The following is a 15564-nucleotide window of genomic DNA, read 5'->3' as shown; positions in this document are numbered from 1 at the left end:
CATGTTTTGCTCTTCCCTCTGCTTTAACCACTTTCCCATTGACTGAATCACACCAAGGAGGTTGACCTGTCTGCTTCCATAATAGTTCACATTATATAACAGTTAGTAAGGGTCAAACAAAAAGGTTTAATAAATGCTTTTTCCATTTTACTTAATCCACACAATCCTCAAGTAGACACCTTCACCTAAATGTTAAAGATGAGAAAATTGGACTAAGTATAAGTCACACAGCTGTTGGGTTTGGATCTAAATTTCAAACACCATCTGAATCTTAAGACACAGTATTTATATATTTCTGTACCTTCAGTGTCAAGTCAGAATCAATGAAACGCCATTAAATCAAATTAAATGTAGTCTCTTAATTCTTTATCAACTACTGACCATCTGAAGCCTCAGCTTCCATATTAGAAGCTCTCCAAAAAACACTGAGGGAAAACCCATCCTTTTTCCCCTTCTCCCTTAGCACCATTATGGAAGATGCAAACCAACGTCCCAGTTATCAGTTTGTCCAACTGAGTAAAGCCTTCCTGACACCTTATAACTCTCCGTTATCCAAATCAAGTAAGCTTCCTCCCTTGTGCTCCCTATAACTGATGGTCTCCAATATCCTCTAAAGAAACAACCCTTCACCAAACTTACTGTGTAGTAGACTGGACAATCTAGGTTTCTGTTAAGTACAGTCTATGATGTTAACACAATGATGAAATAAATAACTTAATGCATTTCTCAGAACATGTCCCTGTCATTAAACGACCCATGACTTTAATGGTTTTAGTAGGTTTAAGTGCTACCTTAACTATTTTTTTGGCCAGGGTTCTATACCAGACTGTAAGTTTTATTTTGGGTCAAAACATTTTCAAAATTTGGGGAACCACTATAAAAACTGTAGCAAATTATAATTTACCCTGAGATCTATGAGGGTCCTATCTGCATGCAAGCATTAATCATCATCACGGTTTTGCAGGAGATAACAAACCCTAGAAAACCTGATGCCAGTTTCTAGCCTTTAAGATTCTCAAATTTCTCTACTGGATACATTTCAGACTAGAAGAAAAACTGTAAGCAGTTCATGACATACTTCTATCAGCATTAAGACTCCTGTGTACAGTGATCCATAAATCCTGACAAGTGCTCTCTAGAATTCAAACCACTTTGATATGTAAAAGCCCTGGTGTGTTTAAAATTCAGACTGCTGGGCCCCATCTCAAGATTTGGGTTCTAACTAGAATGGTTTCGTCCAAGATGAGGGAGCCAGGTGGAAAAACCTTAAATTCAGGAATTAAGTCCCAAAGACCTGCCTCAATCCCATCACTCTGTCCCCTTTAACATGTGACCCATCAAAATCCTGTGAAGACCACGTCCCATCAAAACTGAGTCTTCAGCCCTTTTGAGCCTCATGGAACAATTAAGGGCACATTCTCCCACTGATTGTAAATTCCAAGTATACAATGCAACTATAAGATATCTATGTCATAAACAGGTATCATTCTTACTTTATAAATGTAAAGGTTCAAGTTAGGTAACCTGCCAAGACCTCTAAGCGTTGGTGCCATCTCTTGCACACTTCTCTTAGGGGAGTTAGCAGACAAGCCCAGGCCCTCTTACCCTTACTCCTAGAACCTGTTAGGTGGGTTTCTGATGTACAGATAGAGGTAGAAGTGCCAAAGAACCTACACTCAGACTAGAAGAGAAAAGCACTTGCTAGCATTTAATGAATCTCCCTCCATGTAGCTTCAAGCTACCAGGACACAGGCCCCCCCAACACCCTTAATCTTCTCCTCAGCTCTTCTGCTGAAGAATTTGGCCTTCACGATGACAGGCTGCTTGGGGAGCTTTCCCTTTCCCAAAACTTTGTAGTAGCCCTGGAAGAAGAGAGAAAAGGGTTTTTAATACACCATGGCAAGTACCAACTCCCTGATGGGTATGGGAAAAGATGCCTGCCAACTCACTCCCCCTAGGAGCCTAGGAGGGCATGTTTCTGATCTGGGCACTACCGGGGGCACTGACTGCCCTCGCCAGTGAATCAAGACCAGTAGATTCTCTCCGAGGACTCTAGCACACCAGGACAAGAGCTGTGTCAGGATGTGACTCTAGTCTCGGGCAAGCATAAATCCCGCTCTCCTACTCAATTACTATATAATAAGCAAAAAAGGAAAACCACATTTGCAGCAATGTTCCAAAAGGTCTTGACCATCAAAATTGCTCAAGGGATGTTAAACAGGCTGGGAAAGGGGATTTAAAACTTAACTAACAGCCCCCTCAGGGTTCAAGCTACCTCCATAGCAATGGGATATAAGGCTGACACAAGGACCAGAACTCCAAATAATAAACAAAAATGCTTGGCAGAGGGGCAGCTCTTCAGATAATGTACGGCCTTAAACAACAACTGAACACATTAGGATTTTATTCTGTAAGGAACAGGAAGGGTCAAGAGCTGTGCCTCACGTAGGCTTGTGTAAAAGAGACCAGAGCCAGCTGAGCTAAGATATTACCAATAGCTCAGGCAAGAAATGCAAATCTGCACAATCAGGCCAGTAACAGTAAGAATGAGAAAATTACTAGTGGGAAAAACATTCAAATGAAAATGAAGTAACTGAATGAATGAGGAAGTAGAAGGATTACTCTTCAGATGTTTTGCTTTAATCACAATTAAACTAAAGAATTACGTGTGGAAATTCTACCAAAAGGTGGAACTGTCTGGTAGGTAAGTGGGTATAGACTTCAAGTGGGAGATGAAGCAGACTAGCTTACCCAGAGTTTTGAGAGGCAAACACCCAAATAAAGGCGAAAAATATTCATTTACTCACCGATCGCACCACATCAATGATAGGAGCAGCTCCAGTCTTGTTCTTGGCAGCATTTACCCGTGTCTGCTCACTGACCAAGGTCCACAGTTTATCAAGGTTGACAGTTGGGCAGAAGCTCTGGTTCCTCTTTAAGTGGTAATGCCTCATACCCACTTTCCCAAAGTAACCTGGGTGACTGGGAGGAGAAGGCAACCACTTTCATAACCTCACTCCATTAAGACACTATGTTTATCATCTTTATAGTCCATCTCCCCCCACTACAGTGTAAGTTGTTCATGGGTGTAGAACAGTGACACAGCAGGTACTCCATTTGCTGAATAAAACAAATTTTTAAAAAGCCACCAAAGACTTTCAAAAGGAAAAGACTGGCCTTATTTCATGAAACCAGGATAAGTCACTAAGACAGAGGCAATGCCAAGACTAGAATTCAGGTCACTTGACAGCATTTTTTGGAAATAAGAGAGTCCTACAATAGAGGTCTTCTAAGCAAATAGTTAAACTACCATCCCCCAATTTGTGGGCATAAGCGAAATCTAACAGTTGTATAGGTCAATCGGATGCCTGTCACTAACCTGGTGACTGACTATGCCACGAGGGCCACAGCCAGTGAATAAGGTCAGCAGTTACTCTTCGAGGACTCTAGCACACTAAGGCAACAGCTGATACCCAAGCGTGACTCTAGCCTCGACAACAAGCTCTCAAGTCACGACAAGTGTTAACTCAGTAAATGCCAGCAAAACATAAGGTCTGTGAGTGGTAAGAGGCTTGCTTCCCATTAAAGATGTTCTGAGCCAGCCCTCTGCCCCTAACTCCAAAATTGTCAGTGTCAGTAAAAGCAGTCCAAGGAACACTCACTATTTGTCAAAGTTGATCCTGTGATGATGCAGGCCACCAGCATTACCCCTGCCTCCCGGGTGCTTCCGGTGCTTGCCTGCAGGAATACAAAGCTACATGGCTAACACAGCCTTCTCCAGCCCCTCAGTATTTCCCACAAAAACATTTCCCCACGCTTCGGTGCCTTTGCCAGTCTACAATACCTCTTTCAGCATCGCTGTTCCTTCAAGACTCCGAGTTAAACATCTCTTTGCAGCACTACCACACTACTCCATGCCTTCAACCAATTAAATACTGTGCCCTGCTCAATTCTCATACCCCCAAATGATGTGAAATTCTCTAAAACTGGAACACTAGAAAATTCTCAAAAAGAAAAAGCCAACAGCTAACGGCCAAATTCAATCCGACTCGGACGCATAAAGCTGTTACCCACTTCTAAGCTCTTACCCACATGCTTTCCAAGTAGCTGAGACCCTGCAGGGAGAGCCCAAGGCCGACCAGGATGGGAAGCCGGCACTTACCGATGCGGCCGTGGCCGTGGCTCACGTGGCCCCGAAGTTTCCGGGTCTTCCTCAGTCTGGACGGCTGCGTGGAAAAAGGTGCTTGGTGATAAAGCCTAAAGAAGGTGGCGAAGCCTGCCAGTCTGCGAAGGGCCTGGAGACCTGGGGGTCAGGGACCTGCCTCGTGGCGCGTACAGCAAAGCTGGGATTACGAACTGGCCCGGGGCCGTGCGGCCTCATGAGGGCGGCGCCCAAGCGCCCCGGCCCGCGTGTCCCAGAGATCCGAACCCCGGGTCCAACACGCGGCCCCAGGCTACCGGGCCCACGCCGGCCCCTCAGCCCTGCGGCCGGCCATGCGCGGCCCGAAACACCGGGCTAAAGCTGGGGGTAGGTGGCTTGGGTGTAAGGCAAGTGGAACTCACGACACGCGCCAGGAACGATGCAGAAACCCGAGAAGAAACACCTACCATGTTGGCGGCCGAGACGAAAAAGGGAGGCCTCCCCGAAGTCTCGCGAGCTATCGATCACGGGGGCGGAGCCAACGCCTCACTTCCGGCCAGGGAGCCCCGGCCTCGGGCGGGGCCTTTTTAGTGTCCCGGGTCTCGCGCGGCTGCGGGCTTCGGGGTTTTCTCTTCCTGCGGGTTATCGTCGCCCTCGCAGCGAAGGTGGCGGCGGCGGCGGCGCCCGGGAGGCCATTCTGGTGCCGCCCGTCGTGCGCTCAGGCTCGGAGGCTGAGAGCTGTCGTAGGAGCCGGGCCGTGGGGCGCTGTGGTGCACGCTGTGGCGGCCCAGGTGGGCCGGGCCCTTCTCCCTGACGTCTTGACCCAGGAAGCTGCCTAGAGCACCGTATTTCTCAGCTGCTCACCAAACGCCCCAGCCCCGAGCAGTCCCGCGCCCCTCGTTCTGTTTTTAGTGGTCTGCTCGGCCCCGGCGGTAGCGGTTGCTTCTTTGTCCCTTGGCCGCAGTGAGGAGCCACGAGGCATTGTTTGACCTCAGTGTGCCCACCGGTGTCTCGATCCGGTCGCTTTGAAGTCCCTACCTAGATGTCTTTACCAGCCTCCGGGACCCACGCTCCTGAGAGGGCGCTCGGCCTTCCTTTCTCCTTTGCCTTTGTGCTGTCGTCCTGCGCGTCCTCAGTTTGAACTCTGCTATGCTTCAGGGACCTATAAGCCTGGTTACTTTACGGTCCTTTTTATCCAAACCTTGTACATTTTCTAATCGCCACGTTTTAATTTTCACCTTAACCTATTTGACATGCCCATGACTCCTTCCTCTCCTGGACCGGAGAACCCGTGCTCAACCTGGACCAGATACAAGTGTCTCCTCTTTTGTGAAACTTCTATGACCTACTCAGTCATAGTTGCTCGCTTCCCCCACTTGTGCCTCCACAAAATCTAGTACATAGCTCAAATAATTGTTGATCCACATTTGTTTTCCCCACTAGACCAAATTCCTTAAAGTCTCAATAATTACTTGTTTTTTATCTGTGCACTCCCAGTTCCTGGCATGCAGTATATGTTCAACAAATGATTGTTAAGTGAATGAATGAACCTACCCTCCGCTCCCTTTCTTCACTAATGGAAGAGGCATCCCTCCTGTCTTAAGTCTCAACCAGTATTCACTGTCTCAACTAGTGTTCAAGATCCCATTCCCTCAGTTTCCGTGTGTGTGTGTATTTATTTTCTCTGCCTCTGTCCCTTCTATTCCCCAGCTAAAATATTTTAGCTAAAATGTCCTAAATTCTCCCTGTCTGTTTACTGCCTTTGCTCCTTCCTTTACAGCCAAGTTCCCCAAGAGTAGTCTGTAAATCCTGTCCATTTGCTCACTTCCCATTCTTTGTTTAATCCACTGCAGTCTAGCTCTCAGCCCTGCTATTTTGATGAAATTGCTCTTACCAAACTCATCAGTTAACCAAACACCAAATTGGATGGACTCTTCCAGTTCCTCATACCACTTGTTCTCTCGGTTGTGCTTTACCCCTTTGACTTCTTTTTCTAGGGAAACTCTTGCCTTCTTCGTATCTTTCTGGCTACTTCTCAGTCTTCTTTTCAGGTTCTTCTGACTTTGTCTGCCCTTTAGATGTTGATGTTCTTCAGCCTCCTGTCCTTGCTCCTCTTAACTTTTCACAGTACACAGTCCTCTTGGGTGAACTCATCTTGGGTGACTTCAATTCACATCTCTATTGCTGAGCTCCACACTCATATATTCACTTAATTTCTGGTTAGTATCCCTTGGACATTCTACAGACAAACTAGATAAACATATCTGAAGACTTCAATCTTCCCTGCTCATTGGTGCCTTCTCCTTTATTCAGTATCTTGGTGAGTGGCACTGTTGTCCAACTAGTGATGTCAGAGACCTGAAAATTGTCCTCAAGGCTTCTTTTTCTCTGATACACTGTCACCGTATCCTTTCGTTCTATATCTGTCTCACAAATGTGCTTCCTCTATAGCCCTTCGCCACTGCCTTCGTTAAGGCCCTCATCATATCTCATCTCAAGTTCAACACCCTCCTGTGATCACCCTGCCTGCATTCTAACCCTCCTCCAATCCCTCCATCCTTCACACCTCTGCAAGGTTAATCTTCCCAAAACATGACTTTCATCCTTTCACTTACTTGATCAAAAAGTTCAGTAGCTCCCTGTTACCAACAGGATATAGCCCGTTTGCCTTTCTGATCTTTCTCAGCTTCTCCCCACACAAGCTTTCTACTGCAGCCAAACTTGGTACGTCCCTTCTGCCTTTTTGCCTGTGCTCGTGCCATTTCTCATGGCTTATGTGCCCTTCTTCTTTCTGACCAGATATCCTGGATCTTCCTCAGCCTTTAAGGCCCACCTTATGTTCTGCTTCTTCACAGAACACTCCAGTCCGCAGTGATAATAGCCAAATACACCTTGCAGTTTACAAAATGCACCTGCCTGAGAAGTCAACACTACCGGCCCCATTTTATGCGTGAGAAAATTGAGGCACAAATGGTTGAGTGACTTTCCGGAGCCTCAATGCTGCTAAGATAGAGAGCCGGGGCCTAGCCTTTAGTCTTTTCCCTCTAGATCTCCTGATTTTACCTCAGTGACCATTCCCTTTCTGACTTCACAGCATTATGGTCTTCATCACTCCATCAATCCTTAATCACATATTGCCTGTGACCAGCAGACAGGGGGACCTTGAGAATTGGGGGCAAGGTCCAAGAAGAGATCATCATCTATTTGACATCAAAACTAGCCAGTAAGTGCAGAAGGGATGAGCTGAGCTACCTGGAAACTACCCTTGAAAATATGGTCTGTGAATGAAGGTAAGCTGGGCAGAGCTTTGGGAATTAGAAGTAACCATCAGGTGTCCTGTAACTAGGGCCTGGAGCAAGGACCAAGACTATCCAGGGGGTGGAGGTAGGGTTCTGGGTGATGGGACACTGCTTCTCGATAGTTTTGCCAGGTTCTTTGGTTATAGAGGAGCTACGTCCTGTCCCTCAGGCCACTGGCTGGATGGGAGTCCTCCCTGAATGCATCAGCACTCTGTGTTGGGTTCTGTGCTCACCTCACATTCTTCTCATTGGTGGTTTGACCTCCAGGGTGCGGGGAGTGCCCTGGATGTTTCTCTGGCTCTGGTTTCCAGCCAACTCCCTTTCCTTCACAAGGCAATTATGTAGCTTCAACATAAGGCTCATGTGGGGATTGTCAGTGTGGATCAGTTTCCCTAGGTTGGCCAGCTCTGAGAGAGCAAACAAAGCTGAGTTCTATATCTGCAAAGTTGAGTATCAGCCAGACATTAGGTATTAGGTAACCTGTTCCTCCCCATCAGGCACACAGGGCATGTCCCTGGATGTGACTCCTGAGAAGCTTCCTTCTCTGTGACATCTGTTCTGAAGTAGAGCATGGCCTTGTGACATCTCAGGCATCTGGGCACCCCCAGAGAGTCAGGGCCTCAGAAGATACCTGTGAAATGAGCAGAAGGGGGATGACACCAGGCAGCAGCCTGGCGAGGCAGGTAAATATGACACCGACCTTTTTCGAACCCCGGGCCACTCTCCAGATGGCCTTGTGAACACACCACCACTCTGAAGAGGGCCCTGGTGTCCCTCTCTTTTACTCTCCTGTCTGGGTTCCTGAGTTCATCAGCAGTCCGTCAGACAGCAACAACAACATGGATGGATCCAGCCTTGTTTTCTTCCTCTCCATCTTTAGATTTGGACATTTGGAAATATTATATTGCTTGTGTTTTTCAAGTAAAGGATTGTCAGTTTAAGATGGGAAGAGCCAGTTCTTTGCTGAGTGAGAATTAGAGAAAAACTCAGAAATCCAAATTTATTTCAGAAAGAATTGAAAAATTTATATTTAATAGAAAAGACAGTACAACATGAAAGAAAAATTTTGAAAAAATGTAAGTATAAACATTTCAAATCATAATACCTACAATGCTGTTTTATTTCTGAATATTACCTTCCGGCTGTCTACATGGAGACATAGCTATCTGCAAAGCTGATGATTATAATATAAAAATCCTTTTGTATTCTACTTTTCCTTTAATACCATGACATTTTTCTGTATCATTACCCAGTCTTCATGATTATTATTTTTAAGAGCTGAAGAGTAATTTATCGTAAGCATGTACTATAATTTACTAAGCCATTTTCTCGTGTATTTTGTTTTCATTTTTTGTTGTTCTTATTGTGTTCTTTGCTATTAGAGACAACGATGCAGTGAACATTTGTGTATATGTAGTTTTTTCTTCTTCTATTGAATAACTTGTCTAGGATAAATTCCCAGGAGTGAGATTGCTGGATTATAGGGTATGAACATTTTTATGATTCATTTTACGTTGCTATATATTTTTTTCCAAATGGATTGTACCAATTTATGCACCAGCAGCATGTGTAGTTTCCAATTTCAACTACACCAGGCCAAGGTTTTTTTGCTTTCGTCAGTAGTTTTTGATATATGGCAATATGGCATTTAGGGGAAAATCCACAGGACCATAGGGTTTTCTTCAGCACAAAGTAAAAATAATCTAATTCGAGGATTAGGAATTTCTAGGAGTCTTTCCTTTTTGTGTTGGATAGATTTTTAAAAATCTCATTGTACTACACGGCAAATGCATTTCTAGAAGCACTTCATGGGAAGCTAGGATGGAAAATCCTGCTGCCATTAAACTCAGAACAGCAAAATGTGAAGAGAGGAATTCTAGGATCTTTGAGGGCAGTTTATCCAATAGCACAACAAGGAGAGACTTAACTATTTGGATTTTAATTTAATTTCAGGTGATAAAATTAGTGGACAGAGCATAGAAGCTTGCGTTCCTTTTCTACCTCTATTTTTACTAGCTGAATGATATTGAACAAACAGCATATTCTCTTTGAATCATAATTTTCTTGTCTGTATGCAGTCATGCGCCACATAACAACTGCATGTGCGATGGTGGTCCCATAAGATTAGTACCATATTGCCTAGGTGTGTAGTAGACTCTACCATCTAGGTTTATGGAAGTACTGTAGGGGAGGAAGAAATTTTCCTCTACCCTTCTTGGTTCTTCTGCTGGTCTAAGAATTAAATTGACATGAGACAAATTAACAGGAGAAAAACAAATAAAAGTTTAATAATATGTATACCTGGGAATAACTCAGGAAAACTGAGTAACTCGCCCAAATCACGGAAGCCCTCACCTTAAATATCATCCTCAGCTAAAGACAAAAGAAGATATTGGGGCCAGGGAGAGTCAGGAACTTCAAAGGGAAGGAAAGCAATTCACAGGTAGGTGAAAAGGAGCAAATGTTTGGAAAACAAGTGTTTGGCCACACAAAAACAGAAGAACACAGAGGGGAGCCCAACAAACAGGCTTTTTTAGGTTCCTTCCTGTCTATCACCTAGTTCATGTTATGCTAAGGTGATAGCTCGCTTCCTGAGACAAGTTTTTTATCTGAATTCTTTTAGGCAGTTAAGGGGGGATGTGACAAGAAAAACTTTCTAAGTCTTTTGTTTTTTAAAGATAATCAGCCTAAAATAATCCTCATGTTAAAGAGACATGTTTTGGAGTGGCAAATTTTGTTCGCCTTCAGTATACTCTATGATGTTCGCTTGACAATGAAATTGCCTAGCGATGCATTTCTCAGAACATATCCCCATCGTTAAGCAACACATAACTTCAATACTAAGGTGTTATTTGCCCTTTTCACTGAGTCGTCATTTGTACTGATGGTGCCAAAGCAAAAGCCAAAGATGGCGTGTAAAACTGCTGGTACAAGTCATTGCGTTCCTCACTGTCAGACATTTGCAGTAAAAGAAAAGAAAAAAGCCAGTTTCACTTGAGAATGTCGATGATAGAATAGTAAATATTTTATTAAATCTCAATCCTCAAATACACTTCTTTTTAATATTCTGTGCGAAGACTTCGGAAGTATGCAGAAAGCCCTCTGCTACTTCTCAAAGTGAGGAACAGCCCTGGTGATACTATTTGAATTACAAGCTGAACTAGCCTTTTTTTTTTTTGGTAGAACACCAGTTTTACTTGAAAGAACAACTGACAGACAAACTGGTCATTCAGACTTGGGAATTTGGTAGATATTTTCTCAAAAATGAAGTGAGCCTGTCACTTCAAGGAAAAAAACTGACAGTGTTTGCTGTCAATGACAAACTTTGAGTTTTCAAGCAAAAATTAGAACTCTAGTAAAGTTATAGCTGCCTCCATGAGTTTGACAACTTCCTAATAGTTAAAGAATTTTCCAATGAGATTAGAGGTGATATTAAAGAATGTGATTTTTTGTTATTGTATAATGAAATGTGTCAATATTTGGAGCATCTGCATAAGTCATCAAACCAATGTTTTCCAGATGACCAGTACTTGGTGTTATAAAATTATGCCTGGGTAAAAAGGGCATAATTTTGCACTTTGCACTATCTTGCAAAGTGCAAGATAGACCAGCAGATTTTAATGTAACAGAGTAAAAAAAGTTCATTAATGTAGTTTCAGATTCCACGTTATGACTAACCTTTAAGAAACTACCACTTGTTGAATTTTAGTGTAGTATCAAAGAAGAATATCCATAATTATCTGATAAGGCTATTAAAATACTCCTATCTTTTCTAACTGTATAGCTATGTAAGGCTGGATTTTCTTCATGTACTATAAACAAAACAACAAATAACAGATTGACAGCAGAAGCAGATACGGGAATCCAGTTGTCTTCAGTATTAAGCCAGACATTAGTGAGGTTTGCAAAAAGGAAAAACAGTGTCACTCTTCTCACTAAATTTATTTTTATGAAAATAGTTAATTTTTCCTAAAAAGTATATTATGTGTTGACATATAATGGGTTTATTGTTTTTAATGAATTAGTATTTTAAAATTATCTCAGTTTTAATTTATAATATGGTAAGTATCAATAGATATAACTCATGAAAACACAATCTCTTTGGGGTCCTCAATAATTAAAAAATATAAAGGAGTTCTAAGACCAAAAAGTTTGATATTCTCATAGACTAATCAGCCACACTGAAACCTTCTAAGAGAGACTGCCCTCTCCTTCACTAGGGCTGCTACTGTGGCTGCTCTCTGAAGAATAACTGCCCTGAGAGCCCCAGAATGGATTAGAGGTGAAAGTCCATCCATTATTTTATGTAGTGGCATCTTGCTGGGCCCCCAAGCAGCCTGGCCTCTCCCAGCCCCATCACCCTTCATCTTTAATGGGCTTGGCTCCTAAAGACTGTAGACAGAAGTGAAAGTTCTTTCAAACTTGCATGATTACATAGCTCCAGATTTGAATTGAATGATTTTTGTTTTGTTTCTTAAGTAGATATGAATATAGAACTAGGTACACTCCTTTTGCTCTTGTACAATTATAAAACTGAATACAGTTTACAAATTATACAAAACCAAAACAATCAAATTAACAATATTAATTTCATGTGCAGATGATGTGTTGCTAAACTAAATTGCCAGCACAGCTTAAACGTGGTGCTCCCTGTTGTGGCTAAGTTTGGCAAACTTATGCAGCAATGATGATGGCCCAATTTCCCCACCTCCTTTTTCTATTCCAAGTACTGTGAGACATTCATTATCATGTGCCGCAGTGTCATTTAGACGTCATGTGGCAAGAATGCCTCATTCACATATAAAATCCACCCCTTTCTCTTCTCATTAGCCTGAGACAAAGTAATACCACTTGGTGTGAACTAGATCCTAAACTCTTTTAACAGTGCCCCTAAAATCTCATCATGGTGGATATATAGATGATCCAGGATGTTTGTACTTTAAAAAACTCTTATCGACTAACACACGACTAACACACGGACAGAGAACACTGTGTGGTGGTTACCAGGGGCAGGAGGATTAGGGGGTGGGCACAAGGGGTGAAGGGAGGCGTTTATAACATACAAACAATAACATACAACTAAGATTTCACAATGTTATACACTATTAAGACATCAATTAAAAAAAAAACTTATCAGAATGAAACACTAGGGCCGGCCCCGTGGCTTAGCGGTTAAGTGCACGCGCTCCGCTGCTGGCGGCCTGGGTTCGGATCCCGGGTACGCACCAACGCACCGCTTCTCCGGCCATGCTGAGGCTGCGTCCCACATGCAGCAACTAGAAGGATGTGCAGCTATGACATACAACTATCTACTGGGGCTTTGGGGGAAAAAATAAATAAATAAAATTATTAAAAAAAAAAAGAATGAAACACTAATTTAAAAAAATTATTGGAGAGAACTCATGAAAATATGTGTGTGGACCTGCAGCTTGAGAAAGTCAAGTAATTAAGAGTGTGCCGTCTGGAATCAAACTGACCTGGATTTGAATTTGCATTTGATCTCTGCTATTTACCATCTGTCTTTGTGCAATTTCCCAACCTCTTTGAGTCTTAGTTTCCTCAGCCTGTCCCTCATGGTTTTATTTAATTTGTAAAAGTATCATAATCCCCATCTCCAAGGATAGTTGCAAGGAGTGAGATAAAGCATATAAAGCACCTGGCATAAACTTAGTGCTTAATAAATTTCCTTGTCTTTTCCAAAAAGAAATCTGGGATCAAGCTTGTCCACTAGTAAGGAGAGGCACAGGTAGGTCTGAGACACTTTTGAAGACGAACAAACCCTGTAAGAAACACACAACCTGGGGGACCCCACCAGGCTTTGTTTTCCACAGCAGAGATGCTGGATTCTCTCTTTGGGCCCAAGTGAGAAGTTGAGGCTGTGCCCTGCTGTGGGGCATGAGCCTCCAGTTCTCGGGAGGGACGTGGCCTGGACTTCTGAGGCCTTGGTCTCTGAGTTCTCTCTAGCTTGTCCAGAAACATCCCCCTTCCAAAAGAAATAAATCACTCTGCTTTGTGCTTCACTTACAGGGAGTAGAGCTTGCTCGCTCTATGCGCTGCTTCACGCCTGAGGATGTCAGTGGAAAAGCCTTGGTCCTGGGCATGGGCATGGGCATGGATGTGGGCATGAGCTTTATGGGGCTGCCATTAGTTGACCAGAAACACAGGAGTGGACAGATGGAAGCCGTGGTACTCACCTGCTCATTGTGCCAACAGGACCTGCAAGATGTGGGCACCCGGCTCCTACCCTGCCAGCATTTGCTCTGTAAGGACTGCTTCCAGGGCTTGATCCAGGAGGTAGGGCAGGATGCCAAGGCTCATGGGACTGTCCCAGATGGTAAGTGCAAAAGCACCACAGGTTCACCTCCTTCTACATAACAGGTCTCTTCCTCTTTCACAGGAACTGAATTTCAGGTATAGAAAGAACCAGAATTTAAATGCCCAAGGGACGCTCATTGCCGAAAGCAACTCTTTGGGGAATCTGTGAGACAAAGCAAATCCTCTTGATGCCTAATATATCTGTTTTGTAAGCTGGGACTTTTCATGTTCGGGATTTCCTTAAATTGGTGGCAGACTAAGAAACCTGGGAAGGTTTCTGATTCAAGGTTTGGCTGACTCCCCAGATGGCGAGGACGTGTCCTGGCTCACTAAATTTCCAAGGCAAGGGGAGAAGGCTGGCCTCCTAGAGTTGGTCAGGAACAGATTTTGAATGGAATCACACTGACTAGTGAACAGTTTCCTATTTAAGCTGCTGCCCTGCAGGGAGGAGCCTGTGTCTTGCTCCTGAATGTCAGGTTTCCTAGGAAACAATCTTGGTGAGAACTGTGAAATCCTTGGAGACTGGAACCAGGTCCTTTCATTTCAGTATTCCAGCACAGGGCATGTAACAGAGGTGCAGGAAGTATGTTGAATAAACTTGTAGGATGAGAAAGTCAAATAAGTTGGCAGCATTTAGAAACATCTTTTTTGTTTGTTTTGTTCTCTGCAGTATTTTCAAAGTGATTTATAGCACAAGTCCGAGCCCTCTTTGAGGCATTATAACATTGCAGTTGACTGGGCTTTAGATCTGAATTTTGAGCCCTCCAAACCATTGGGCAAGCCACCCTAACCTCTCTGAATCTCTATTGAGAATTTGGAGCATAGAAAAGATGTGGTCTACTTTGATTTTTTAAATTAATATCTGAATTTTAAACATATAACTTAAAGTTAGGTCTCCCTTAAGCTTTTAATTTTGACTTAAAAATCTTATTCTATTTATAAATGTAGCAAAATTTAACAATTACTTTCAAAGGGCCTTTCATTAATGTTTGAACAGTTAATATTTGCTTTTATAAATTAAATGTATTTTATTTTCTTTTTAAGTAATTCAATTGCCTGGCAAATAGGTGTTCCTAATTCCTTAAAGAACTCTTTGAAGTCCAATACGTTAAATTTATAAATATGGTGAACCTTAAATATGTCTTAAAAGTTCCAGCACTATTGGGTTAACTTCCAGAATATATAAAGAACTACAACTCAATAATAAAACACCAAACAACCCAGTTAAAAAATGGGCAAGGACTTGAATAGACATTTCTCCAAACAAGATACACCAATGGCCAATGACCACATGAAAAGATGCTCAATATCAGTAATCATTAGGGAAATACAAATCAAAACCACAGTGAGATACCACCTCACACCCATTAGGAAGGCTACTATTAAAAAAACCAAACAAACAGAAAATAACAAGTGTTGGTGAGAATGTGGAGAAATTAGAATCCTTGTGCACTGTTGGTGGGAATATAAAATGGTGCAGCTGCTGTGGAAAATAGTATAGTAGCTCCTCAAAAAAATTAAAAAGAGAATTACCATATGATCCAGCAATTCCACTTCTGGATATATACCCAAAAGAATTGAAAGCAGGGACTTGAAGAGATATTTGTATATCCATGTTCATAGCAGCAATATTTGTAATAGTCAAAAGGTGGAAGCAACCCAAGTGTCCATCAAAAGATGAATGGATAAACAAAATGTGGTATATACATACAATGGAATGTTATTCAGCTTTAATAAGGAAGGAAATTCTGACACATGCTACAATGTGGATGAATCTTGAGAACATTATGCTAAATAAAATATGCCAGT

At 42.8% G+C, this 15564-nt stretch overlaps 2 protein-coding genes and 2 non-coding genes across 9 annotated transcripts in view; 1 reads left to right on the top strand and 3 right to left on the bottom strand.

Annotated features, from left to right (window-relative positions):
* Positions 1–1682: 1682 nt before the first annotated feature.
* Positions 1683–4627, bottom strand: RPL27A (ribosomal protein L27a). Its single transcript, XM_058545943.1, has 5 exons — positions 4609–4627; positions 4163–4226; positions 3663–3738; positions 2808–2982; positions 1683–1862 (listed from the first exon to the last, which is right to left on the bottom strand). The coding sequence occupies exons 1-5, from the start codon at positions 4609–4611 to the stop codon at positions 1734–1736; spliced, it is 447 nt and encodes a 148-aa protein (XP_058401926.1). The 5' UTR covers positions 4612–4627; the 3' UTR covers positions 1683–1733.
* Positions 1971–2101, bottom strand: LOC131409186 (small nucleolar RNA SNORA3/SNORA45 family). Its single transcript, XR_009220865.1, has one exon. It is a non-coding gene; the product is annotated as a small nucleolar RNA SNORA3/SNORA45 family (small nucleolar RNA).
* LOC131409187 (small nucleolar RNA SNORA3/SNORA45 family) lies at positions 3367–3496 on the bottom strand. The gene has a single exon (XR_009220866.1). It is a non-coding gene; the product is annotated as a small nucleolar RNA SNORA3/SNORA45 family (small nucleolar RNA).
* Positions 4628–4811: 184 nt separating the features above from the next.
* The window catches only part of TRIM66 (tripartite motif containing 66), a 59191-nt gene continuing 48438 nt past the window's right edge, over positions 4812–15564 (top strand). For 2 of the 6 annotated variants that reach the window (XM_058545928.1, XM_058545926.1), the window contains exons 1-3: positions 4812–4932; positions 7236–7431; positions 13468–13774. In XM_058545928.1, coding sequence (XP_058401911.1) covers positions 7426–7431; positions 13468–13774 — 313 coding nt within the window. In that variant the 5' untranslated portion in view covers positions 4812–4932; positions 7236–7425. Of the gene's footprint in view, positions 4933–5808; positions 7432–9819; positions 9884–13467; positions 13775–15564 lie in introns of those variants that run through there. The other 4 variants (XM_058545929.1, XM_058545927.1, XM_058545931.1 and 1 more) reach the window with 4 other exon arrangements.

This window comes from Diceros bicornis, chromosome 7 (genome assembly GCF_020826845.1).
Source record: "Diceros bicornis minor isolate mBicDic1 chromosome 7, mDicBic1.mat.cur, whole genome shotgun sequence".
Lineage (NCBI taxonomy): Eukaryota > Metazoa > Chordata > Mammalia > Perissodactyla > Rhinocerotidae > Diceros > Diceros bicornis.
Note: the sequence above shows the minus strand (reverse complement) of the source record. Positions and strands in the feature narration are given on the sequence as shown.